Source organism: Miniopterus natalensis, chromosome 22 (genome assembly GCF_054644295.1).
Source record: "Miniopterus natalensis isolate mMinNat1 chromosome 22, mMinNat1.hap1, whole genome shotgun sequence".
NCBI lineage: Eukaryota > Metazoa > Chordata > Mammalia > Chiroptera > Miniopteridae > Miniopterus > Miniopterus natalensis.
In genome coordinates this window covers 5,473,564-5,500,425 of record NC_142102.1, presented here as the reverse complement: position 1 = coordinate 5,500,425, position 26,862 = coordinate 5,473,564, and the positions used below count along the sequence as shown (strand labels likewise).

The following is a 26,862-nucleotide window of genomic DNA, read 5'->3' as shown; positions in this document are numbered from 1 at the left end:
TTGAAACCAAGAGGCAGTGAAAAGAAGGGAGACGCCTTGAGATGTGTCCAACCAGTTTAATGATGAGACCGTGCAGATGCCAAACTATGGAGCACCAGGGACATGGCACAGAGGCCTCAGGAAACCACTACAACCTGGGCATGGGGAAACGGGATCACCTAAGCTGACACAGGGGAAAAGGGGGAAGGGGACGTCCACTGGCAGCTCAGACCTATGACATTCCTCAGGGGGACATGCACTGCACTGCCAAAGCAGGAGCAAGCCGGCTGCCTTCACTCCCGAACATAAATTCTTGTGCAGACCACGTCATCGGCGCCGAACGTCTGCAGAAGGGAAGGAAAACGTTTAAAGCATATCACTAATAAGGCCACTTACTGCCCCGTTAAAAACTCTTTGAAACAGACATTCAATTTCCTGTGCCATGTGCTCATGCTAAGTGCTAACGGGTTTTTTTCCTTTCTTTTCTCCTCCCTTAAGCTCTGTATTGGCAGAGAGGCAGCCGGGGTATAGAATTATGTTACATGCAGTTTTCCTTTGCTTCTGGAGCCCGCCAATGCTGACATAGCAATCCAAGTTCCCTGGCTTTGGTTTTGAAATTAAACTGAAAGGGAGAGTGTCACACTGGACATTTCTGAAGTGGTTTCTGTCTCCTTTCAAGTAACTTCAAGAGAGCCACGGCCTTGGGCAGCTGGAGCCCTGGGGTCCAGCGCTGACCACCAGATGGGAGGGCTGCAGGGCAGGTGCAGAGGTGCCTTCCAGGAAGCAGCTGTGCAGCGGGCGAGAAGGCCTGAGATGCTGTGGAAGTAACACTCAAGTCACCTGCAACCTAGAAAAAGCACAGTGGCAGCCAAAGACCAGACCTTTCCTGACAGTTTGGATGGAGAGGAGGAACGGGACAGGATGATCCCACAGACTCTTTCCAGCTAAGAGTGATGGCTCTGTTTGACTGCAGGGAGGACTCGAACCATTCCACAGAATGAGGATGGTTTTCTTCTGGCCCCTGAAGTCATATTGCCCCTAAGTAAGCTTCATCAACTCTCTCAATCCAGCAGTGACTCACAGGGCCTGCTCCCCTGGGCCCTCACAGGCAGTGGAACAGGGAAACCAACATGCATTTTAAAAAACAAAACCAAAAATCAAGAATCCCCAGGCTGAGGGCCTGATGTGGGTGTCTGTGTGCAGATGGACATTTTTCTGCAGGAGGGTCCCTATCTTTCAGATTCTCGGGGGCCTGAGGCTCCAGCGAGGTTAACAGCCCTGGACTGACAGCTTGGATCTTCAGATCCTTGTTGTTGTCCCTCGGTTGGTGGTGGGAAGCTCTCACAGAGCACATCCCAATGCACGTGTTTCAGGGAATCACTAATCATTAATGGTTATTAAGGAAGCGAATCCTCATTGCTGTCTTCTAAGGAGGGAACTCTTAGTCACACTGGCACAGTTGTACCTGCTCTGGACCCCTCTCTGTCCTACTCTCTTGATCATCTCTGCATTGGGGAGGAAAGCACACCATTCTGTGTGCCAGGGAAGGGGGCAGGAGTTCCCACTGACACCTCTCAGAACTCTACGACCATGGAGTGTGAACTGGAATGCCGTTTGGGGACTGGACTCTACCTGCACTGTAAGGAGCTGACACCTCACCCAGGCTGACACACGGCTTCAGGACACAAGGAGAAATCGCCACGTTTCCAACCACATTTGAAATGTCCTTTTCAGCCTGGAAACTATGCTGAGAGGCTCCCAAAAGAAATGGTAGAATGTTCCAGAGTGGTTTGAGGGCAGATACTCAGTTTTCAAAAGAAGGCAACTTAGAGCTCGGGAGTGATGTACTGATGGCCCTGGGACAGCTTATTTCAACGTCACGAATTTGCCTTTTATTATACGAGCCAGCATCTCCCTACCTTTGAACATATTAATGAGTATAACCCTTGAAATAAGAGCCCTCATTTCATACCCCAAATGCCCAGAATTAATGCTCCATTTGAGGCACGCGTGCACATCTGCCCAGCCAGGGAAGGATGCGAGGGTGGGGCCATAGCAGGAATTTTGAAGTGGAGGAGCCCTCCTGGCAGAACTGGGCCTGTGCCCTGGCTGCTCCAATACTACAGAGCTTAATAAAATCAGTTTCTCGTGGAGCAAACCGAGCCTACTTAGCCCTCGGCCACACTCAGGAATTCTAAAGCCACCTCCCTCTTTGCTAACTCTGGTACCAGTGAACCACACACGTATGTCTTTTTAACCTAAATGTCCATGTCTCAAATTGCTCCCCCACCTCCCTGGAAACATTACCCACGTCTCAGGCAAGCCAGTCCTTTCTCTAGGAAAGGGGAAAGCGTGTGAAATCATTGCAGGACAGAAAGACCAGGCAGCCTTGGCTAAAGTAGTAGAGACAGCGCCACTGAGGTCTTCTCACAGAACAAACATGTAATCTCAGGGCCGAGAGGGACCCCAGGGATCTGACTTTAGCCAGCCCCTCCTCTCACAGCTTGGGAAGGGCAGGGCCATGCCCAAGTCAGGCAGTGAGTCCTTTCCGGACATTTCAGGGTGACGCTGCTGAGCAGGGCAGGCAGGCAGTCTTAGAGGGGAGGTGTTAAAGAACAAACATGTCACTTCCTGGTGACCCACAACAGCTTGTTTCCCAGTCTGAGGGACAAAAGGTAGCTCCCAGAGAAGTGTGGTCTGTTCTGAACAAGAGGGAGAGGGGAATGGGGTGTCCTGTCCTCTGGTCTATACCTACAGTAAAGGGGGTGGGGGTGGATTAAACTACAGGAGCTTCTAAGCCTCACCGGGTAAATTTTGTGTGGCCAGAGCTATTTAAAATGTTTTAATCGGAATACTTTTAGGGTAGAGCCCATCCCTTCCAGTTTTAAGGCCCCACCCTCTACATCGTGTTACACTCAGACACTTCCCAAATTAGCACCACTTGCCTGGCTCCCGGAGGCCATTGGAGCTTGTAAGGCGTGGGTGAGGGGGTTGGGGGTGGCAGATGTTCTCTAAGACTCCCAGAGCTGACGTGCTAAAATTTCTGAAATCTTTCCCAGGCAGAAAAGTGGGGAGTGAGAAGGGAAAAAAGTGAACTCTGGGCCCTCACGGAGCCCAAGCCTCAGGAGCTCGGGAGGGGAGGCCGGCTCAGAGTCAGCACCGGGATGGTGACAGCTGCCTGCCTCCAGCCCCTACTCTGCCCCATGGAACAATGATGTCCTCTGACCTAAGCTGTCGTCTCGGCTTTCTGCCTGAATTTTAACCCAGGGCAAACAGCGTCTCTCCCTGCACGGGCGAGGGCGGATGGCGCTTGTGTGGCATAATCTGGGGAACCGGGGCAAGGGACTCACCAGGATGAGCTCGTCATTGGCCAGCTCGCGGGTCCAGTAGGTTTTGGGGCCGTCACCCTCAAGGAGAGTTTGTGTGCAGTGGATCTTGTTCTCATTCTCCCAAGTGGCTAAACTCTGCGGGCAGGAAAACCATTAGTGACATTAATTACGATCGCGGCAGCGGGAGCGCGGACAACAATGAGCTCCAGAGAACTGCTGTGCAGGGAAGCAACACATGGTCCCCGTCAGCAGGGCTCAGACCTCTCTGCCGCGCCTGAGTCCAGATTGAGGGCGCTGGTCACAGATTTATGGGGCATATATATACCTGGTATTACATGCATACACACACTTGCCAAAGCAGCAAAGCCTCAGGCAGGCTTCACATCTCCAGGAATAAAATTTAGAGCATGTGCCATGACTCGTTTATGGACTACTTTTCAAGCAATTTGGATTTTAAAGGCAAGAACCTTCAGGTCAGAGCTACAAAATTTTATAACAGCTAAGACACCATGTTTGTAGCCACATCCACAGGCAGATCAGGAGCTCTGCTCCCTGCACAGATTTGGGGATAACGGCTTCATTTCTGTGGGCCCTCATCAGCCCACTCTGATAAACCTGGGTGTCTCTGGCTCTGAGGATAAAACCTCAGCCACTTTCCAGGTTCTATCCTTCTAGAAAAAAATTTAAAAATCTAATGAAACAGCACTCTGAAGGGTCATGCTGCTGGAGGTGGGAAGCAAAAGTCTCCCCAGTGTCTGCACAAAGCAGCGAGCTGCACAGGCGACTAGGGACCCAGGACATACAGCTTTCTAACACACACCGGCAGTTCATCAGGCAGGGTGGGGACAAAGCCCCACTCTCCAGGCTTTTATCAGAATTATGGTCTCTGGCAGTAGCCACTGTCCATGTCCCCAAATTGAGCCCTGCCTGTTGCCAGACCTTCCCTCTAACTACAATGTCCCGCTCTTCTGTTTTTACAATCAGTGTGGTAACAGAGGCTCCAATCCCCCCACTTCCAAACCTGGACATCATTTCAGGATGTGCCAACTCTAGGAGCCAAATATTGCTGTGTGGGTCAGTGAGCTCCTGGGTCTGCATCTCTGTCCCTGTCCCAAGCCCAGGGCCCAGAGACCCCACTCAGTACATCATCTGGAAAGATGAAAACAATTTCTCATTCTCTGGAATGTTACTAGCTTTTTTTTTTAAATACCAGGGGAAGGAAGACATTTTGACACTTTTTAAGTGAGTGGTAGCAGGGGTGATAATTTTTCATCTCTCCTCAAAGTACTCGAGTAACCAACCCTCCATTCCGCTCTGGAGATCAACCAAATGCAAACTTGCCCTTTTTTTTTTTTAAATCTTCACCTGAGAATAATTTTTTCCATTGCTTTATCAGAGAGAGTGAAAGGGAGAGAGAGAGAACATCAGTGTGAGAGAGACACATCAGTTGGTTGCCTTCCTCTTGCACTCATGGGGGGGGGGGGCGGGTGGAGCCTGCAACTGAGGTACCTTTCTTGGCAGGTATTAAACCCGGGACAAACTTGCCTATTTAAAAAAGGAGTGTACAGCCCCTTGCATACCCCACCCCACCCCACCCCTGTGTTCATCCGAGGCTGATATACAGAGAAATACAAAACTCTTGCCCTTAACGACAGAGAGCACTTAGTCGATTCCCAGATGGAATCTGCCTTGATTTTGGAAAGATTACCATTAAGGAACCAGTGAAGGCGGGAGAGGTGCAGGGGCCCTCGAGACTACTGAAACTAGACCCAGAGCGTCCCCAGGTGCCCAGGGACGAGGGGGCGGGTCGCCAAAGCTGCGGATCTACCTGCTACAGAAAACGTGGCAGCCCTGCCACCTCCCGCTCCACCCTCACTCGGGTGCAAAAGCGCTGCAAAAGCCCCTGCGGGAACGCGGCACAGCTCTTAGCACCTGGGGAGGCGGCTTAGGGACGGGGTGGGAAGGGGAGGGGCAGGGCTTTCTCCCGAGCCCAGGGCACCCGGCTTCACAGATCTCTGCAAACCGCCGGTGCACACGCCTGCCAGGAAAGCGCGCCACAGGCTGCAAGGCGGGAGAGGGCGCGGGCGGGTGCGCGGGGCTGCGCGGTGCGCCGGCCGGGCGCAGGGACCGAGGAGATACCCGGTTCTGGGCTCACCCTGCACTTGCGTCCGTCCACAGTCTCCTCCTCAAAGCCTTCTCCGACCTTGAAGTTGATCTCGGTGGTGCGCACCGTGGTGGATGTCTTGATGTAGAACTGGTCCCCGTCCTGGCGGATCTCCACGTGAGGCTTGGACGCAGCTGCCACGGCCACCTTCCGCAGCATGGCGTTCACACCTGCGGGGAAGCACGCGCGCCGCGGGCTTGGGTCCCAGGGCCAGGGCACCTCCCACACCCTCTGACTGCAGGTAGCGGCCTCAAAACGGAGCCGCTCCTCCCCCTGCCCTCGCCTTGATTTTCCAGATGAGAAACTCAGAGAGGATGAGTGGCCTTCCCTGGGAAACACAGTGAATTCGTGGCAGGACCTGGTTTCAAACTGAATCCCCAAATTTAAAGTCTGTGACCCTCCTCGGACCCCAGTAATAATCTCTCCTCACGATGATCATGCACGAGATAAAGGCGGAGCCGTCGGGGAAGGCGCCCAACACCCAGCCAACATGCGGTGGGCTCGGGCTCGGGTTCCACTCCCGCTCCTAGGTGGGGTGCTTCTCGGGTCTGTCCCCGAGGACTTTCTCCTGCTGGGGGGACGTCCCCAAAACCCACCCCCTGCGGGCCTGGGGTATCTCCAAGGGGGTGTCTGCGCCAGCTTACCCAGGGCCTTGAGGAGCTCGTCGAAGTTCTCGCTACTGCGCATCTTCCAGGTGCCGGCGAAGTTGGGCATGGTGGCGGCGGCGGCGGCGGTGGCGGCGGGCGCACTCAGAGCTGCACGGCCGAGACTGCGCTCTGCGCCCAGCGCGCGCCCCGAGTCTACCGAGAGCGCCCCCCACCCCGCCCCCTGCAGCCCCGCCCCCGGCCCCGCCCCCCACAGCCCCATCCAGGCGAGAGCTCCCAGCCCCTAGGCCCCCACTGCGCCCCGGGCGTCTGGGTCTCCAGGGTGCACGCCTGGCACCCGCTCTCCTCCAGCTGGGCGCAGTGGCACTTCTGCTCCCCACCCCCGGGGGCCACCATTCTTAAAGTGGGTGCTGGGAGAGGGTTAGATGAAACGAGATGGGCCACGAGGGGATAATTGTGGAAGCTGTGTGGCGAGAACTTGGGGAAGCATTTTATCATTCTCTCCCCTTTTGTGTGAGAATATCCATAATGTAAAGTAGTGGGGCCACCAGGGCATGGGAGCCGCTCTCTCCCAGTCCCAGGCGTGTCTCCGGGTGTGCCCAGCCGGTCCCCTCTGCTCCCAGTCCGGGACCCCATTCCGTATCTGTACTCGCTGCGTGCGTGGGGACAATGGGGGCCAGAAGCAGGGAAGTCGGACCCCGCCCCAGCACCCCCGCAGCGCAGCTGCGCGGAACCCAGCATCCCGCGAGATTGTGGGCCCCCGCGTTCCAACCCAGCATCCCGCGAGATTGTGCCCCCCGCTTTCGAACCCAGCATCCCGCGAGATTGTGCCCCCCCGCTTTCGAACCCAGCACCCCGCGAGATCGTGGGCCCCCTCACGTTCGAACCCAGCATCCCGCGAGATTGTGGGCCCCCGCGTTCGAACCCAGCATCCCGCGAGATTGTGGCCCCCTCGCGTTCGAACCCAGCATCCCGCGAGATTGTGCCCCCCCGCTTTCGAACCCAGCATCCCGCGAGATTGTGGCCCCCCGCGTTCCAACCCAGCATCCTGCGAGATTGTGGGCCCGCGGCGTTCGAACCCAGCATCCCGCGAGATTGTGGGCCCCCAGCGTGGGAAAAAACAGCTTGTGCCTAGACAGAGCTGTGTATTTGGGGGACCTCGTGCCTCAGCGTGGCTGGAGCGCGTGGTCTGAAGGAGGTGAGGCCGGGGGTGAGCAGAAGCCTTCCACTAAGCTCACAGGGCCACCAAGATTCCTGGAAGGGTTTTGGGCAGAGGTGAGCCCTGGTCCTGTTGCATTTTTGTGAAGTTGCCGCTCCTTTAGTGTGGAGAGGGGATGGGCGGGGCCGTTGCCCTGTGTCCTACGCAAGGGTGGTGGTGGTGGCAGTGGAGATGGGAAAGGGACAGGGAAGAGAAAGAAAGGTGGTTCCCTTGTGCCAGCCTGTGATTTGAGCTGGGCATTACAGCAACCTGGGCCAGCTCTCTCCACATTCAGACTCCCAGGCCCCAGCCATGGAGGTGTGGATTTAGTAAGTCAGGAGTGGGGCCCAGGAAACTGTGTTTTGCAAGCTTTCCAGGTGATTGTTCTTGTACAGCCAAGTTGGCCGTGCAATCTTCCATGACCCGCTGTACCTGCAGGGGAGGGGACACTGGAGCAAGAGGCCAACGTGACTCCAGGCGTCTGGCTTAATAGGTGGGGAGAAAATGAAGGGGCTTGAGGCCTGGAGTCCTGTGAAGTTGAAGGGTGCCTATGTTGGGGGCTGGCGGGAAGGTGTTCAGTATAACGATAAAGCAGATGTGCATTTGGTGTGCAGCGGTTCCTGAGTGACTGAGTTGCACATCTGTGGAGTGCCCTGCAGAACCCACTGTGTTCAATTCCACGGGAAGGCAGTGGAGCCGTGGAAGATTTTTAAGGAAAACAGTGACTTGGTCGGATTGCATTTTAAACAGATCCCTCTGGTGGCCAGGATGGAGGGTGATTTGGAGGACATGGAGAGCTGATGCCAGGAGACCAATGAAGTGTCTACCGCAGGAGTCCAGGCAAGAGATAAAGAGGGCTCGAGCTTGAGGAGGGGTCGGCTGGAGAAATGTTTGGACAGTAAAATCAGTTAGACAGGTGACTGACTGGATGTTGCAGGTAAAGGACAAGGATCTATATGTGCTTGGTTTCTAGCTGAGAGGTGACAGGGAAGGTGGGATCACCAACTCAGGTGTGCTGGACAATTTCATGGGAAGGACACTGAGTCCACCTTGGATGTAATAGCTTTCAAGTTCATAGGGACATACAGATGGAACTGTTCAGCGCATGAAATTCAGTGAAACAAGGAGGGAGCATCCTGGAGGGCCTCTAGGAGGAGGGGGAGTCGGTTGCCCTAGTGCGGGTATCTGGGGGATATAGAGAGAGCCGGGTATGGGGTGGAGGTGTGGGTAACACGTAGCACAGAATTTGAATTTGGGGTACCTCAGGCTTCAGAGTGGAACTCTGGTGGGACAGCGGGAGGCTTGGTGACAGGGCTTGGCATTACAAATGGAATTCTGGTGACACATGGTCTGGGAGGCCAAGAATGGGAAATAAACCCTGGCTCCTTACTCCTTTGTCAAAGGAGATTGCGCTGGCGGGCAGGCAAAGATGGCTTCTTGGCTTAACGCAGCTGCCTCTGTGCGTCCTAACATATTCCCAGGGCGCCCTGTGTGGGTGCCGCACGCTCACACACACATGCTTGCGGTCAGGAGCCCCTTTTGGTTTTGGCTGGAACACTGATCTTTGAATATCTGAAGCAGAGAGACTCTTGGAACATTAGATCCATGAGTAGATTCAGCGACTAGCTCAGTGTTTTTGGAAGAACACTGTGGGCCAGGCTTGGGGTTCAGAGGTGAAAGGACATGGCCAGGATATGGCGGGACTCACAGGCTGGGAAGGACCAAGATAAAGTTTGGGACAATGTATAAGTGTGATGTATGGGGACAGGGAGGGTATCTAACCTCTAGGGTGTCCAGCCTTCCTGGAGAAGGTGACATTAAGCTCAAGCAGGGCTCTGAAGGGTGACCAGGATCTCAACAGGCAGAGGAGGGGGAAGAGGCTGCTGGAAAGGAAATAGCAAGTCAGAGGACAGGAGCTCTGAGCCCAATAGCTCCACTGGGGACATCTGCAAGGAGCTCCCTGCAGAAGGGGCTCCCCTCCGCGTCAGGTGGCCTCACCTTAGGATCAGGGGATCCCAGAGTCCAGGCCAAAGCTGGTGATGTCAGCTGGCTACAGTTGCAGCCAATTCCCGGTGTCTCCCCCCACCCCCCGTGTGGATTTCAGAGGCGGGAGCCGGGCCTGGGCCCTCTCTCCAAGACCCCTTTGTTCTCTGCTGGCAGCTCCCGCCTTGGCTTTGCAGACCCCATGTTGCCAGCTCCTCCCAGGCCACTGACCTGCTTCCCTGTTGTCCCCGTCGGGGACATTTTTGCTGAGGTTTGCTGCTTACTTCTGGAGGCATGCCAGGGCCTCAGCCTCCCAGGGCCTTCTGGCCTGGCCCCGTGCCCTCCGGCAGGCTGAATTCAGGCTGGAAGAATGGAGGTCAGAGTTCAGTCCTGAAAGCTGGGGGCTCTGAAGAGGGTCCCAGTAGGGGTCTTCAGGACATAGTCGTGGGGGCTGGGGCCACTGTGCCGGGACAATCTGGGAGTCAGCAGAACAGGACAAAGGAGCCGGATTCCTGGGGAAGACTGGGGGTGGGGCCGCACCTGCCCTGCCTAGGGCGGGAGGCTTCTTCTAGGTTAATGGAGTGGAAGGTGCACTGAGTGGGGGGTCGGGGGGCCTGGGGATCAGGGAGCCCACAGGAGAATAAATACAAGTAGTGAACATTTATTGAGCTCTGACCATGCCAGGCCCAGTAGTAGGTGCTTCATGAGCATCCATCCATCCAGCCCTTACCACTGCCCTGGGAGCCATACTTATCACAAATGAGGACAGCTCACTGAGCTGGTTAAGACAGAGCTGGGGGTGAACCCAGGTGGGCTGGCCCCAGATCTTTACTCTTACCACCCCCTCTGCTGGGTTTATTGTGCAGATGGGGACCCAGAGGCCCAGAGGGGGGATGCCTGGCCCCAGGTCATACTGTGGAGCAGTAGGGAGCACTCACCTCCTGCCCACCAGCCCCTGGGATGTCTGACTCCCTGAATGCTAACGAGGACAACTCTGCTTAAAACCAGGACCAGAGAGGTGTGACAGATCCATGTCTCTGTCAACCTGGGCTTTAGTCCTGCTCACCAACTGTCCCGGTTTGCCTGGGACCGAGGGGTTTCCAGGATGTGAGGCTTTGAAAGGTGAGATGGGAGTGTCCTGGGCGAACTGGCATGAGTTGGTCACCGTTTCCAGTGTAGTCTGATGAACTGGGTACACGTGCTCTGTGGTTGTGTTTTGTGCACACCTATCCTCTCTTGTGCGAGTCTGCAAACTGGCTTCGTGTCTGTGTGTCTGAGTGTGCACATGTGTCTGTGTGTGTGTGTTTCCATCTCTCCATGGTGCCTCCGCATGCTCAGGGATGTTCTGTGTGTGGCTATCTCACATATGTGTCTGAGAACCTCCCTGTCCATGAGCATGTGTTCTCTGGTGACCCTGTCTGGTCATATGCACCCCTCCTCTGGCTCAGCAGCATCCCACTGCCCACCGATGCGCTTTCTCAGTCCAGCTCCTCTACCCTCAGCCTGTCCCCATCCATCCTCACAATCAGTGCAGCCTCCACTGTGGCCCCTACACCCTGCCTCCCGGCACCCAGCTCTCCTCCCTGCTTCTCAGCTCTTCTTTCCTCTCTGCACACCTTTTCTCCAGCACGAGTTCTTTCTCAGTCGGCCCCCCAACCTCTGTCCTGGATGCCTCACCTCAAGATCCCCTGCTCTGTGAATCCTCCCTGTCTCCCTGGGGTCAAGCATTCCTTCCTTGGCCTTCCCACAGCCCCTAGTGGGTTTCACCACAGGTGGTAGGAGCAGTGAGAAAGAGGGGGCTGTCACTTTTCGTTGTGCCCCCAGGTGCCAGGCACTGGGCTAGGCCCCAGGCCCACTGTCATTAAATTTTTACAACCATCCTGTGAAAGGGAACTAGAGCTCAGAGAGGCTGAGACACTGGCCCAAGGCCACTCAGCTAGGAGGTGGTGGAGCTGGTTCCTTCCACCAGGCTGCCTGGGCGCTGCCGCCTGCCCCACCTGCCTGTGGGCCTTTTCCAGGATGAGACCACCTCCGGTTTGTGTCCAAGTCGCTAGTGCTCAGTGCAGGCCCGGGCAGCTAGCGGGCGCTCCATGAAGGTTTACTGAATGAATGCCTGCTCTTGAAAATGACAGCCTGAGCTTTCATTAGTCTGATTTATACAAGTGCTGGGATCCTCTGGGTGCAAGACTGGGGAACGGGTGGCCATAATTTATCAGAAAACACGGCAACTGTTCCAGCTTCCCTTTCAGTGCAGAAGGAGAAGGTGAATTGATGGCCAACAGCCCTGCACCAGGAAGGCACATCCTGCTAACAGAGCAGAGCACGTGACGGGCCTCCCACCGTCCCCCACGTGGGCCCATCCACCTGCCGCCTGGAGGTGGCCACAAGGGGGTCAGCTGCCTCTCATCGATCGCCCGCTCAGGATGCCAAATGGTGCCTTTGAAAGTCCATAAAGAAAGAGACACCATCGGTGCCTGATCAATCACCGCTCAGGGTCCCTTGCATGGCACTGGCGCGTGCGGGCCAGCACAATGCCTGCTGGTCACGGGGTTCAGTCACCGCTGCTGGATTAATGGTCTTTCACACAAGAGCGACGCCTACCTCCTCTCCCTCATCCCCAGCAACCCTGGCTCCCTGTGGCCTCCCTAATCGAGGTTGACGGATGTGGGGCGTGGGGTCTATCAGAGCCCCTGGCTCCTCCTGAGGGCGATGGGCAGGACAGCTGCTCTGCCTCCCAGATGTCCAGGGGAGCTGTTCCCTTCTCCCCATTAGTGAGGCATCTGGGTGAGCCCTGGGAGCCCCACCTGAGGGGACTCGGTGGGTGAGGGCTGGGGCACTGGCTGGCTTCTCCCTCACTGGCAAGCTCAGTGCCCCTCTCCCTCCTGAGGCTGCCCTTCTGGGCTTCGAGCGATGAAGAGGGTTTCTGGCACTTGATGATGATTGCATTAGCGCCGATAACTTGAAAATGAATCATCCTAATAAGACCCGCCTGCATTCCGGCAGCCCCACAGTCACGTTCCCCCTGTACCGATCTGCAGGCCCCGCAGGATGCGAGTATTTAATTATGGTTCCTCTCCTGCTCACTGGAGTGTTTGTAAATGTGATTCATGGGCATATTGTTACCTCAGCTGAGCGCTCCGGGCCCCCTCCAGTGTGCTGTCCTGTCTCAGCACAGCCAGCTCCTGGTAGTTGACCCCCCTCCACATCCCCCAGAGCTGCCCAAACCCCGATGCCCCTGCAGGACTAGGCACCATCATGGGGTCTCTGGGCCTGGACACAGTCCCCTTCCCCTCCACAAGAGGGTGGAAGTCAGAGGCCACATTTCAGGTGGAATTTGGACCACAGTTAGTTAATGGGCCTATTTGGAGGGGCCCCCAGGAGCAGAGGCCTGATGAGGGCCAGTGGCTCACAGGAGCAAGGGATAACCCCCAAGAAGGAAGGACCCCTCCCCAGCCTCCACTGTGCCTTTTGTCTGCCCCATGGTGGGGAGAAGCCAAAACAAGATCCCAGGGGGGGTCTGTGGGGAAGCCCCTGGCCCGAGGTGAGGGAGGCGCTCAGGGGGAAGGTCCTACCTTTGGCCAAGGGAAGGTTCTTAGGGCCCAGGTGACCTCCCACCTGGGCTGAGGAGGCCTTTCCCTGCCTCCTGCCCTCCTAGTCCTTGAAATGCCACCATTGCTGACTCTGCTCTTGGCTTGTTCCTAATGAAGCTCTGAAGCCTCAGTTCCTACCTGGCCTGGGTGCCTCAGAGACAGGGAGACTGGGTATCACGAGGGGAAGGGAGGTGTTCCCTGCCACTGTCATTTTGGGGGACATAAATGAAGGATAGCAGTGGGATGACTGGCCCAATGGTCATTAGAACCATGGGTCCCCAGCCCTCGAGGGGGGATGGGACTCACTAACTCATTAACTATGACCGATCCATTCTCGCTCAGCCCTGACACATCATTGCCCGGACAGCTGACACGGCTGTCCTAGGGGCATCACCCTCCGTGTGGGGGTGGGGGCAGGGTTGTCAGGTGGCAGAGGGAAAAGCCTGCTTGGGAAATTCTGTCATTGTCCCAACCACTTCTTCATAACCACAGAATGCTATGGGAGCAGTGGTGGAGCCTGCGGGGCAGACTTGGCGTCACGTGCCACGTACCTCTGTACAACTTGGACACCAGGCCCTCCCTTGATCGGGTGTGACGTTAGGTATGATTAAGGACGGGAACTGCCGAGCTGCCCACCTTGGAGACCGCAGGATTGTTACCCTGAAAATGGCACCCATCCTGCTATCTACGTACTGGGCTCACTTTTTCTTTTTTTTTAATATATCTTTTATTGATTTCAGAGAGAGGAAAGGAGGGGGAGAGAGAGAGATAGAAACATCAATGATGAGAGAGTCATTGATCAGCTGCCTAGCCCACAACCCGGGCATGTGCCCTGACCAGGAATCAAACCCTGATTGCCTGGATCCTAGGTCAATGCTCAACCGCTGAGCCACGCCCAGCTGGGCTGGGCTTGTTTTGAAAAGTGAGGCAGACTACCCTGATGACAGGCTCACGTCCTAGGCCCCAAGTCCTCACGTGGGATTTAGGAAGGGCCTCTAGAAACAACATCCAGGCTCTGGAGGGGAACGGAATGGATAGTCCTGGTGCTGATTCAGTTGCCAGTTGTCTGTGGTCCAGATTGGGTCTCGGCCCGCTCCTGCGTGGATGTGGCTTTGGGTTGCCAGGCTGTTTTCCCAGTTCAGTTGGCCTGGACCTCTTCTCCCCACCCCTCAGCAGCCTTCAGCACTGCTCACCATAGACCCTCCAGAGGGCAAGCCCACTCCAGGTATTGGCATGCAATTGGATCTACGCTGAATAGGGTGGGGGTGTCTGTAGAAGTTGCTCACATTGGTTCTTGTCCTGGCCCATCTGCTGATTCCTGAAGAGGCCTTGGGAAATCCCTGGGTTTCTCAGGCCTTGGTTTCCCCACCTGGCCTGAGAATTCTGTTGGCCTGCACTTAACACAATGCTGATGGAAGGCCAGCTCCACAAGAGCAGGCATCACTGGCCTGGGTCAAGCAGAGTTCCCACCTGACTGGCTCTCACGGCTTCTCTGGGCTCCTCTTCCTACTCCCTCCTTCAGCTCTCTCTGGGGAAGCCCGTTTGATCTGGTTCTGTCCAGGTTCCACCCAACACCCAGTCCAGGTCTGTCCCAAGCCCTGGATGTCCCCAGGCAGCAGGAGCCTAGCGACAGCCTTCATTCATCTTCCCCACTGGCCCAGAAACAAAGGGCCTAATGTGTGTGCAGATGGGCCTGCCCTCTATCATCCCTCACAACCAGCACCGATAATGGGCCTCCAATGAGTCCCCTGTGGCCACCTGCTGACTAGGGATAGCCGGGCAATGACACATGCAATCATAGGGACCTCATGACAAAGCAAGCCTGTTGGGGGAGGGGGAGCGGGGAGGCATGACCTCAGCCCCACTGCGAATCCCATCACTCATTTCTGACGTGGATACATTATGCCTCTCAAATACCACTTGCCCCTGGACACTGAGGTACCAAATTAATTGACAGGGGATCTGCAGGGGCAGCTACTACAGAGCAGGACCCCTGTCCCCAGAGGCTGGGCCCAAGAAGCTGTCATCTTGTGTGAGGACACAATTACCCCCTGCCAGGGCAGAGCTCAGTGCCCTTCTGGGCTGACTGAAACTGTGGCCACTTCCAAGAACCTGCCTGTGTGTGTGTGTGTGTGTATGTGTGTGTAGGTAAACTAGGTCCCAGGAACAGCTCAATGGGCTCCAAGTGATGGCAGGTCATTGGTAGTGCTGAGGCTGGACCCAGGGCTTTTGACCACCCTCCCACCATTTCCCTCACTCTGTGGAACTTTCCCACATGCTGTGTAAAGCTCTGAGGTGCACCTGGGCCACCCCAGCCTCTGGAGGGCAGAGCCTGCGCCTTCAGCCTGTGTTCTCACAGGGCCAGCACAGGCCTCACCTTCCCTGGAACTGGGCCTGGCCTCCTCCCTTAGTGAAGACCCAGAAGGCAAGGCCCTTCTGAAAGCAGATACAGAGCAAATGGTATTAGGGGGGCGGCGGGGGGGGGGGGGGGGAATGCCAGCAGTCCTGAAGTCATGGTTGACCACCTTCCTCAATCCCAAGGACCTGTACCACAAGGGCAGGGGGCTGCGGAGAGTAGTGGACGTTCGGGGCCTCAACTCACACTAGCTCTGCACCAGAGAATACCCCTTCTGGTGGCCTGTAGAGTGGACGCTGCAAGGTGTGCACACCTGTGCACTCTGGGATCAGAGTGTGACACCCCCACCGATATGTCAGAATCACTGGGGGTGTCTGCAGCTGGTGCATATCCGCTTATTATAGCAGATTGTATGTATCGGTCAGCCATATCACACAAGTAACTTGAAATTGCCAAGAGCTATATGAACACTACAGTCCTCCACATGTGTGGTGAACCAGGTTTAGCTCTTTCCTTGAAGAGCCTGTTATTAAACATTTACCAGCACACCACTGGAACCCCTGTTCCTCCTCCTGCTGCTCCTTTGAGACTCTCATCATCCACGTGAGCCCCCTCCACCTTCTTCACCCCCCAGTCTCTCCTTTCTCATTCTCTGCAGACTATGGGAGCTGCCCACCCAATTCTGCCACCATTGGTGGCTGCAGCCCCCTCCCGGCAGGCCCACCTCCTTGGCCTCCTTGGCTCACCCGCCTGACTGCTGCTTCCTACATCAGCAGGTAAATGCCAAAGAGGCCTGGAAAGTCACGGCGGGTGGCTACAGCAGAGTTTTAGGCATCGCTGGGCTTGACCAGCCCCTCCCTTTCCTGATGCACAGGGCCTATTCCCTCCAGCTGCACTTTGACTCCCCTGGGTTTGTGACTCGGTCTCCCAGTGTACAGTAGCTCCTGCCCATTTTCTAGGGGTTAAGGCCATGGTGTTTTGGCTTCCATTTTTTGGACGAGGAAACAGGCCCGGGAGGCCCTTGCTTGGGGTCCCATAGTGACTGAGCAGTAGGTAATCATCAGGTGCCAGCGGCACCATCCCCAACTGTAAGCGCCCTCCAAGTGGCCAAGAGCAGGCAGAGACTGCCACCCTCTGGCCATCGGTGGTAAAGCCCCACGCTGGCGGTTCCACCGCTCAGACTGTCCAGGGTAGAAAACCAGTTCCAGGAGCTTCTCTGGCTTAGGCCCCCTGGTCCAGCTGAAGGAGGAGCAGCGGGCACCCTGAGTGTTTGGGTTGGAGCCCAGACTCCTGCCTCAGGCCCTGAACATGCCCTTACCCTGTCGGCCGCCCCTTTCCTTCCCGTGACCTGTTCCCCGCCTTCCCCTCTCCTTACCCTGCGGAACTGGGAATGAAAAAACAAACAGCCGCTGTCTCCAAAGGGGGCCTGAGTTCCCACTTTAGTCTGCTCCCTGCTGGCTGAGAGACCCTGAGGGACTCACTGCTTCCCTTGGGGTCAGTTTCCTTCTCTGTCCCCGCCCTTCCTCGTTGTTGGAGTGGCGTCCGCAGGGGGCGCTGCGACGCCCTCCCGCGCCGAGGGGAGCGGGCAGGATGCCCCGCCCCCTGGTGAGCTCATCGCCGTGCGTCGCGGTCGCGCCGAGCTTGCGTCAGACGTGCGCCCGGGCTGTGCGACGGGGCGTTGAGGCGGTGAGTTGGTCCTTGTGAGGCTGGTGAGGGTGGCCGCCGTCGGGGCTGCCGATGGCCCGGGCGGAGGGGCGGGTGAGCCGGGGTGGGCCCGAGGCTGCCCCCAGGCAGGCCCGCTCAGGGCTGCTCCAGGCCGTCGGCCCGAGGCGGCTTCTGTGACTCCGTTTCCCCTGGTGCCTGTCCGGGTGCATCCTGGGAATGTTCTGTGCTGGCTGGAGATGAGGGCCGGTGTCTCCGCGTGAAAGGTCCCTGTCTGCGTAGGCTGAAGGGCCGTCCTCGCCGAACCTTTCCAGAGACGGGCCACGCCGTCTTCTTAGGTAGCGAGCCTCCCGTCACCGGACAGGTACAAGCTCAGCCTGGGTTCTCTTTACTGCAAATACCATGTTGCGCTGTGGGTCATTCCTGGCTGAGCGCCCCAACAGAGACACGTGTGTTGCTTTTTGGAAACGCAGAGGAGCGAGCAGAGAATTCCGCGTGGGAAATGGTGGGGAAATTCCCTAAAGAGAACGAAAAGGGCTTTGGGGTCTGAAATCACTTGTTATCAGAGACTGGCGCAAGAGGTGATGTCGCTCGGTAGCCTATACATGGCTTGTGTCCACCTACTGTCAGACTGACTTTGGGGAAGCTTCCTTCACCTCTCAATAAGTCTCACTTTCCTTGTCAGGAAGGAGGCGGTGATAATAAGAATACCTACAAATGGGGGTGTGAGGGTTCAGTTGAGCTAATCCAAGTGTATAGGACTTAATCCTGGGCCCGACTCGGTACATCCTCGAATGTGCACTCCTTGATGGAAGCACACCTTTGTCTTGAGGCTGGCTTCTTGGACTTTGGCTTCCTGCAAGCCCCCCCTCCTACTCTTTCTCGTTTTTCTCTGTTGCTACATGTGAGGCAGGGATTGGAACAGGAGAGGGCTGGTGCCTGAGCAGAGAGGCTGAATGCCGGTCACTTCAGCAAAACTGGCTTGAGCTCCTTCCTGTCCTTCCTACCCCGGGCAGGACCATGTCTTGGGTCACAGCTGAATTGAGCACTATCAGCTTGGCAAGGATTATTTAGAAATCTTTTTTTTTCTTCTTTTTTCCTGTTATTCTTAGAAAACCTTCACAGTAGCCTTCTGAGGTTTGCAAATTTAAAGCAAATAACCTGAACCTGGATGCCTTAGCTATGTGATCTCTTTTGCTCATGAATAGAATTGAGGGGTCCATGAACATGGATGAGAAGAAGTATTGCATCCTTATGTTTTCAAACCACTAGCTGAAATTTAACATTTTCTGTAATTACAAATTTAGGCGACAGATCACAATATTAACAGTGTGACTTTGTCACCAGCAGAAATCACAGGTATTTTCATATCTTAGTATATTGTGCAAGCGCATCACAACTTTAAAATTATGGTAGTTGCTCAACTTGCTGCCAGATATCGTTATATAATATATAACTAAAACACCACGTTACACTATCACAAACTTATTTTTTGTATTTTGATAAAATTATTTCAGCATATAGTCAATTCTTATTATTTTTAGGTTCTGTATTTGCAAAATTACCTATGTGCTAGAATTTATTGTTAGTCCCCAAATCAGTACTTACAGTGCTTTTGTGGTCTTTTGAGGACATGTATGAAGTGGTGAGAAATTCAGGTCACCTGATGCACACATGACATAGATGAACAAGAAGATGCTCTGCCTTCTTGTTTTAGCTCATACCGTAAACAAGTGTCCTTTTTCAGTCTATATAGTGTCATGATTTTTGCATATTTGTGCTTTTTGCTGGTGGTTTCACTGTTTAGCCCCCAACCACAGTGCTAAAGTGCTCTCTCAGTGCAGGAAGGCCATGATGTTCCCTATAGAGAATATATGTGTTAGATAAGCTTCATTTATAGAATGCTGCTGGGCAGGAGTTCAATATTAATGAATTACCAATGTATAGTAAGTAAGATGTCTTTAAACAGAACAAAGTTATGTATTGATTGGTTGACAAAAAAGGTTGTTACCAGAAGCATGTAGCACCCTAACCCAGTACTTCCCAATTGAAAAGGGACTGTGGTTTTATCTCTCTGAAGAGCAGCAAGGGACAGAGACTGGTCCCCCTCTGTAGTCAGACTTGGGGAGAAGAAAACATGGGATGGGGTAGGTATTAGTTGAGTCCCTGGGCTCCAAGGGACTTGTGAAGGGCACTTTGGGGACTGACCCATAGAAAGTGTCAGGACAACTCTGTGGCAAAGAGTTGCCTTATTTTCTTGGTTGAGGGGAACCTCCTGTAGTCCCCTCTGTCCTGATGACACCCCCTTACTAAAACCCTGGTGTTGTTTCCACAGAGCTGTCTGGCCTTTAGCCCTTCATCCTTGGCTAAGGAAATGACCAACCAGGTAAGGCTGTGGTGAGAAGAGGAACACCAATTGGTCTGTTTGTCAGGTTGTCTGGATGTGGTCAGGAAATTAGCATCCATTTCCTGCCCTACTTCTGAAGAGCGTGGTGAGGTGGTGTCCATGAAGTTCACAGCACTAAGAGGAGGATTATGTTACCTGAGTTTCACCAGTGTACAGAGTAATTGAAGAAGCTTAAAAGAATTTGTACACAAAAACAAAAAAGAAATGAAGATCAGAAAAGAAGAAACATATCTGTGTGATAAGAGCAGGGACAAAGCTAACAGGTTATTCAGTAGGCTGTGCAGTTTTACATAACTGCAAAAATTAAGCTGCAGAGTGGACTCTGAGTTTTCTGGTGAGCAGAGCAGGAAAAAACACACTTAATAGTCTTTTATGGGGGTGAAAAAATTATAGTTTCTTTAAGAACTAGTTTTTCCTGGTATCACTCTACAAATCTTATATGAGCAGGAATCCAGGAGCTTGCAGGAGGTCAGGGTGGCACAGAGGAAGGAGCTTACACCATGGTGACTGTTTCTGCTGAAATTGGGTGATGAGTTGGTTGCTAACAGGTGTTTTAGGGAAGGGATGTGATACATCTGAAATCTGACCATTGGTTTAATTTGGCTTCTGTTCTTTTTTAGTACAGTATTCTCTTCAAACAAGAGCAAGGTAAGCAGCCTGCCTGTCCAAGCAAATTCACCTGTGAACATGTTGTCGTCTCTGGTTTCTTTAAAATTTTTGTCATGCTGACCAGACATACAATTCCCAAGTATACTGACTTTGCAGAAAAGTAAGCAGAGGCCGTTGAAGATAAACACACTTAAAAACAAACAACCACCACCACCAAACAGAAGGAGTCATATAATAGGCTGCAGAACGCCAGGCTGAGGAAGATGTAACTGAGCTTCCCAGCTACCAGGTGAAAGAAGGAAATGCTTTGAGCCTCAGAACCCTATTACTTTCAACTTATCTGGGGAGCTGAACTTGAGCCTGGCCATGATGCAATGTGTAACTCACAGCTGTTTCAGTTCAGTACCCTTGCACTCACATCTTGGGAAGGTGTTCCTGGAGAATTGTAGCCAGGCTTGAAGAGAGCCTCCATGCACACATATCACACTTAGACACCTGCACCAGGTCTGCAGGCCTGACAGTGTGGCCCACTGGAGAGGCAGCTTGCACACTTAGAATTTAAGGTGGACTTCAGTTAATGAAGAGATTGGGTTTGAATCCCAGCTCTGCTCCTTAGCTTTGAGTTTGGGTGAGCTACTAGCTTCTCTAAGCCTCTGATTCCTTGTCTATAAAATGAGGGTGACGTAAACAGTGCCTACTTCATGGGGTTGTGCTGGTGATTAATTGAGATGGTACTTACAGAGGATTAATGCAATAACTGGCCCAATAAGCATAGCGCACGTTTGTGGCAAAGGCAGCTCATGTGGAGGCCGCATCAGGTATTTACTTTCAGACCTCTGCTGCTTACAGTGAACTGCCTACTGGTTTCCAGAGATCTCCAGGAGATAGCTCTTATCAAGTTTAGGTCTCCTTTTGGGCAGTGAGGGGAGGGCTCCCCACTGGTTTTACTCAAGTGGTGGTATCCATTCCAGATGAATACATGCTGGACAGCATGTCAGAGTGGAATAGACATCAGACTGCAGGACCGCCGCCTCACCTGGTCAACCTGTCCTTTGGGCAGGCAGCTTCCTCGGAACCTCCAGTTCTCCACAGTTGTAATAAAAGCTCTCTGGGAAAGCACTTTGCAAAACAGAAGCAGATACAGGTGGATTTGCCTGAGAATTGTTGAGACAGTGTTTAGTTCCATTTTATTTAGCACATTCCATTTAGAAGTTGCATGAAGACTTTTTAAATGTTGTGCTTTCCGTTCCAGCCCATGATGATGCCATTTGGTCAGTGGCCTGGGGGACAAACAAGAAAGAAAACTCTGAGACAGTGGTCACGGGGTCCCTGGATGACCTGGTGAAGGTCTGGAAATGGTGAGCACCCTCACCCCTAACATACAGCCTTGGGAATTAGGGTATAGGGGTTTGTTTCTGGGTTCCCAGGTTGCAGTCAGGAAAGTACTCACTGCTTTCTAGGCAAGAAAGCAACGGCAGTGTGGTGGTGTGAAAGGCAGCTCATTTCTCCCTTGTTTTCCTGTTAGTGGTAAGGCCCGATGGTTTTTTACAAAAAGGCCCAAGGTCACAACTTGGCTGCCTTGGGTGCTCTGTGGCTCCTCACACCTCTCTGATTCTCCATTTCACAGACCACTGGTAATGCCTGATCACAGGCCAAGACTGTCATGCTGGGTACAGTAGGTTGTGTGTGAAGAAACCCATTTCTTTGTTCCCCATTGAAGGCGTGATGAGAGGCTAGACCTGCAGTGGAGCCTGGAGGGACATCAGCTGGGCGTGGTGTCTGTAGACATCAGCCACACCCTGCCTATCGCTGCATCCAGTTCTCTCGATGCTCACATTCGTCTCTGGGACTTGGAGAACGGCAAACAGATAAAGTCTATAGATGCAGGACCGGGTAAGAGTTCACTTTTAGGGAAGATGACAGGTTCATGGTCAGGTGGTCTGGAACCTGAGTGCATCCCTTCAGAGGCACTGCTCCGTGTCAGTGATTCTTACGGCTGGAGCTTTGTGAGAATACACACGCCCAGTGCCTGTGTAACCCACTGGATCACAGCTGTCAGGATGTGTGGGCTGGAGGTGCATGTGCCCTGACCGGGAATCGAACCTTGATCTCCTGGATCATAGGTCAGTGCTCAGCCGCTGAGCCACACCGGCTGGGCTCCTCTTCAATCTGTCTTAAGCGTGATGTGTTTGAGGTTCCTCCGTGTTGCAGCATGGACCAGCAGCTTGTTCCCTTTTATTGCTCAGTACTAGTCCTCTGTGAGGATGGACCACATTTTGTTCATGGCTTCACCACCGATGGACATTGGATACTTTCCAGTTTTTTACTCTTCCGAGTAAAGCTGCTGTGAACATACATGTAGAAGTCATTTCTCCTGGGTGGATACCTAGGAGTGGCCTTGCCTGGTATTATAGAAAGTGTTTGTTCTCACTTAAGAAACTGTCAGACTGTTTTTCAGAGTAGCTGTACCATTTTATGTTCCCACAGTATTTTTAAAGTTTTAAAATTAAGTTCACATCTTTTCTCGCTGTGATTTTTTCCCTTCTTTTTTCTTCTGTTCAGTGGATGCCTGGACTTTGGCCTTTTCTCCTGATTCCCAGTATCTGGCCACAGGAACTCATGTGGGGAAAGTGAACATTTTTGGTGTGGAAAGTGGGAAAAAGGAATATTCTTTGGACACGAGAGGAAAATTCATTCTTAGTATTGCATATGTAAGGAAACATTGCTCTCTCTCATCTCTCTAATTGTCTCCGTTCACTCCTCCTGCCTGTTGTAGCCCTCGCTGCAGGCTCCACGGGTGTTTGGTGGGGCTGGCTTGACATGGCATCTCACATATCCTCACGTTATTGTTTTTTTTGTGCACAGAGTCCTGATGGGAAGTATCTGGCCAGTGGAGCCATAGATGGAATTATCAATATTTTTGATATCGCAACTGGAAAACTGCTGCACACACTGGAAGGTATGGCATGTTCTTTCATTTTGTGCAGAATGGGTTATCAGATCACAGAGGAGGAATTATTTTCTCACTAAATGGGGGATCAGCACCAGATTTGCGAATTACCAATCTCAGAAATCTGAAGTACCTCCAGGTTTTATCACTGGAGTCATCACCTAGACTTATTAGGTCTCGTACCTGCATTAAATGCTGTTCATTTATTTGTGTGTTACTGTGCCTCAGCTGTATGAGTGTCTCATTTCTGTCCTGTTTCGTTCTAAAGAACTTCGTGATTAGAAAACAACTCCTTTTTAGTAATTGGACGGTAGGTGGATGTGGTGCCCACTCCACACTGGTGGCCTCTGGGCAGGAGGACTGGTCGGGTGGAGGGAGGTGGCTCTTCTGTTCTTAGATATTCCCAAGTGAATACGTCACCTCCTCAGTTTATCCTTTATCCTACAGCTAAGGGCATGGTAGGGAAATAGCATTCTGTGTGATCAGAAACGATTATATTTCCATGTTGGCCACATCTGTGACAGAGTTGTTCTTTCTGAGTGATGTGTGCTGAGTCAGGGAAGGGACCTGAGGAGAAGTAGCTCCAGGAGGAGGGCCTGGGTTATATGGATGTTTCTAGAACACGAGGAGGAAGGGTCCAGTCCGTATCCTCCTCTCTGACTGAAGTACCTGAGAAGTGCAGCTCAGTGTCATCAGAAGGGACACAGCCAGCGGGAAGCCCTTGTGAGGGGACAGGAAACGGTGATCACCACGTTAACAAGGACCTTTGTGAATTTCAGGCCATGCTATGCCCATTCGCTCCTTGACCTTTTCCCCGGATTCTCAGCTCCTCGTCACTGCTTCCGACGATGGCTACATCAAGATCTATGATGTGTAAGTTGCCTGCTGAGAGTCAAGGCTTCTTGCTTAACACCGCTGCCTGCCTTTCTCTTACTGTTAAAGACTTGTGTCCAGGTCATACAGGACACTCTTGTCGCCCTAGTCATGCCTCCCCGACCTGCGAGTGTAGAGTGTCTTGGAGGAAGACGTGCGTCACGCCTTAGGGTTGTTATCCTGCTGTAGGTGATTTGATTTCACTTTTTAAAAAGTGAAAATGGCTGTAGCAATCAGACTTGTGTTTGGTGAGGTTAAAAATGGTCTCTGTAGTTCTCTAGGCCATGTGCGTGGTAGAGGACGCCTGGAGGGAGGCGCTGGGCCATGTGGAACCTGCTGCTGTCCTCAGTCTCCCCGTCCTCAGAGCCGGCTGCTGAGCCTCCAGAGTGCAGCTCCTTTTTGTTTGAGCTTCTGAGCTCTGCTTGTCACGGATCTTGTTCTTGGCTCTTGGTGGCATTAACACACTTTGGGTTAATGCCGCTGTGGAACTTCCTTTCTGCCGTGCGTGATGTCCCTTCCCTGACAAGGGCGTTTTTGATAGATTAATACTGTATTATAAGGATAGCAGATTTTGTCCAGTTGAACAGGCAGATTTAGTAATGTGCCTTCAGTGACTTGTTCCAAAGCTAACAGCATCTCCATTTTGTTTGACATTTTCTCGTTTCAGACAACACGCCAACTTAGCTGGCACTCTGAGTGGCCACGCATCCTGGGTGCTGAATGTGGCATTCTGTCCTGACGACACTCACTTTGTTTCCAGGTACTTAGGATTCTTGGCACTTCATAAAACCTATGAATCGCCTTAAAATTGGGAGATGGTGTGACCCTCTTTTATTCAGATAGCCTCTGTCCTCTGCAATGTTTTTCATTTTTAAGTTGTAAAGTTAGTTGCCCTTGGCTGGAGCAAACATGGATTCTTTTGAACAGTCCAACTCGTAGCTTTCCCATATGAATCTAGGATTCTGCCTACAGTTAGTTAAGGGATGTGAGGCTCCTGATGAGAACACTGATGAGGGCCAGGCAGGTCAGTCAAAAGAGTCTGGAATTTTTAGTCAGGTTCCTTCCAACTTCAGACCAGCCTGAAAACTGTTTTCTGATACTAATGTTCCCTTTTTAAAATAGTTCATCTGACAAAAGTGTGAAAGTCTGGGATGTTGGAACGAGGACTTGTGTTCACACCTTCTTCGACCACCAGGATCAGGTATGGATCAGTAATGTTGAAAGTCTTTGTCCATGGCTCACCAGCATTGTCTGACCACTGTGCTGAATTATCTCCTCTCCTAACCTTGCTGCTAGTTGTCAGGGCTGGTGGACCTGGCTCGGAGCTGCTGCTGCTCGGACATCTAGCCAGCCTATGTCCTGTGCACACTGAGTGTGGCGGCTGGGCACGTGTAGGCCAGAAAACGTGCTACTCGCACAACCTTGAAATGCCTTAACTCTTCAGCCAGTACCTGGGGCCCTTTTCTGGATGCAGCCTGGTCATGGCCGGCTTAAAAGGACCTTCCTTCTCAGTAACTTCTGCGGCTTAAACAGTCATCATTTGTCATTTTGGGAGCTGTCCAAGGAAGTGACGTTTTGTTTTGTTTTGTTTTGTTTTGTTTTTTGTTTTGTTTTGTTTTGTTTTGTTTTGTTTTGTTTTGTTTTGTTCTGTTCTGTTCTGTTCTGTTCTGTTCTGTTCTGTTTTGTTTTTAAATATACGTGAAGCCAGAAATTCTTGCAAGTTGTTTGGCTTTTGTGATAACTTTCGTTCTAGTCTTTAAGTTAGGAAAGGAGGCTCTGTGCTCACAGGAGACTTTATCTTTGCCAGCATAACTGTGAAGTGGGAAAGATGTTCTGCGCAGGGCTTCTTAACCTCTGGTGTGCACAGGGGCCCCCTGGGGATCCAGTAAACATGCAGGTGCCACCCAGGAGGCCTGCAAGGGGCCTACGAGTTTGCATTTCTAACCAGCTCCAGGGCGGCCAGTGCTGCTGGTCCCAACCACTTTGAGTAGCAAGGGTTTGGGGAACTAGTCAATATAAAAATAAATGCCACCGGCAGTGTAAAGTTGGCTTTTAATATATTTTAAAGATTTTTATGGTGACCCCACAGATTTCCCCTCTTTGGGAGGCAATTAAAGTTAATGAAATTGTTCCTGTTTTTTTATATTTAATCTTAAACCATTGCCAATAAAGTTGAGGGGATTTAACCTTGATATTCCACTCCTGGCTGGCTGTGTTGTCTGGCATGTGGGGGTCAGAGTGTGGTGCTGTCCCAGGCAGATGTCTGGAGTGGAGGTGAGGCCATCGCCTGGCCCAATCGCATACTGAAATCGGGGCTGAAACACCTGACAGGTTTCGGGTGACACGCTGACCTGGTGCAACTCCAACCACATCAGTTCTGTCTGGGAAGGAGGCACAACTGCTCATTCAACACATAGCAAATAAATTCAGTGACCCATGATGCCAAACTGTCTAGCCCCTGGGGCAGGGAGGCGGGCACAGGAGTGAGGTGAGAAGCCCATGTGCAGTTATCCCTGTAGGCAGTGACCTCCGGGCGGGGGGGGGGGGGGGGGGGGGGGCTTTTTCTTCTTGGAGACCCGAGAGCCCATGCTGCTCCCTTATGGGCTCCATCTTCATGGCACCAGTCACTCCCTGGATTCTGCGTCTTTGAAAGGTTTGTAGATACCTTGGTTTCTGTTTAGAAAATACTTTTTCTGGAGTTTGGAGGTGAGGGGAGTGGTCGTTAAAGATGCCTCACTGGTTCAGAAAGCAAGGGAACATCCTCATCTCGGGGGTTTTCTGGATTCAGTGTAATGAGAACAGAGTAAGGACGTTCGTTCATAAAGACTGAAGACATTAGCAGAACTTTTTCTTTTTACTTTATTTACAGGTCTGGGGAGTAAAATACAATGGAAATGGCTCAAAAATTGTGTCTGTTGGAGACGATCAGGAAATTCACATCTATGACTGTCCAATTTAAACATCAAAGTCTTCCACGCCAATGCTGCAGAGAGAATGTACAGACTGAACACATTCCTTATCTTTCTAGCTTGTTTAAAAGATATACAGCATTTATTATAGCAGAACTTAAATTTTGTAGATACAACGTAAATCTTTTCATGTTTTATTGGGAATGCTGCTTATACTTTAACATAAAGTATTCTTAATGTAAGCTCCT

General features: G+C 52.6%; 2 protein-coding genes across 3 annotated transcripts; one reads left to right on the top strand and one right to left on the bottom strand.

Annotated features, from left to right (window-relative positions):
- Positions 1-36: 36 nt before the first annotated feature.
- On the bottom strand, positions 37-6,225 carry CRABP1 (cellular retinoic acid binding protein 1). Its single transcript, XM_016209583.2, has 4 exons — positions 6,117-6,225; positions 5,464-5,642; positions 3,330-3,443; positions 37-323 (listed from the first exon to the last, which is right to left on the bottom strand). The coding sequence occupies exons 1-4, from the start codon at positions 6,184-6,186 to the stop codon at positions 273-275; spliced, it is 414 nt and encodes a 137-aa protein (XP_016065069.1). The 5' UTR covers positions 6,187-6,225; the 3' UTR covers positions 37-272.
- Positions 6,226-16,875: 10,650 nt separating this feature from the next.
- SKIC8 (SKI8 subunit of superkiller complex) lies at positions 16,876-26,856 on the top strand. Of its 2 annotated transcripts, none has more exons than XM_087829128.1 (11): positions 16,876-16,890; positions 19,202-19,252; positions 19,894-19,921; positions 21,135-21,240; positions 21,603-21,775; positions 22,445-22,593; positions 22,748-22,841; positions 23,612-23,705; positions 24,373-24,465; positions 24,828-24,906; positions 26,575-26,856. In XM_087829128.1, exons 2-11 carry the CDS (start codon positions 19,241-19,243, stop codon positions 26,662-26,664), a joined length of 918 nt encoding a protein of 305 aa, XP_087685254.1. In that variant the 5' UTR covers positions 16,876-16,890; positions 19,202-19,240; the 3' UTR covers positions 26,665-26,856. The 2 variants fall into 2 exon arrangements, with proteins under 2 accessions (XP_087685254.1, XP_016065073.1); XM_016209587.2 differs by lacking the exon at positions 16,876-16,890 and adding an exon at positions 17,029-17,230.
- The last annotated feature ends 6 nt before the right edge of the window (positions 26,857-26,862 follow it).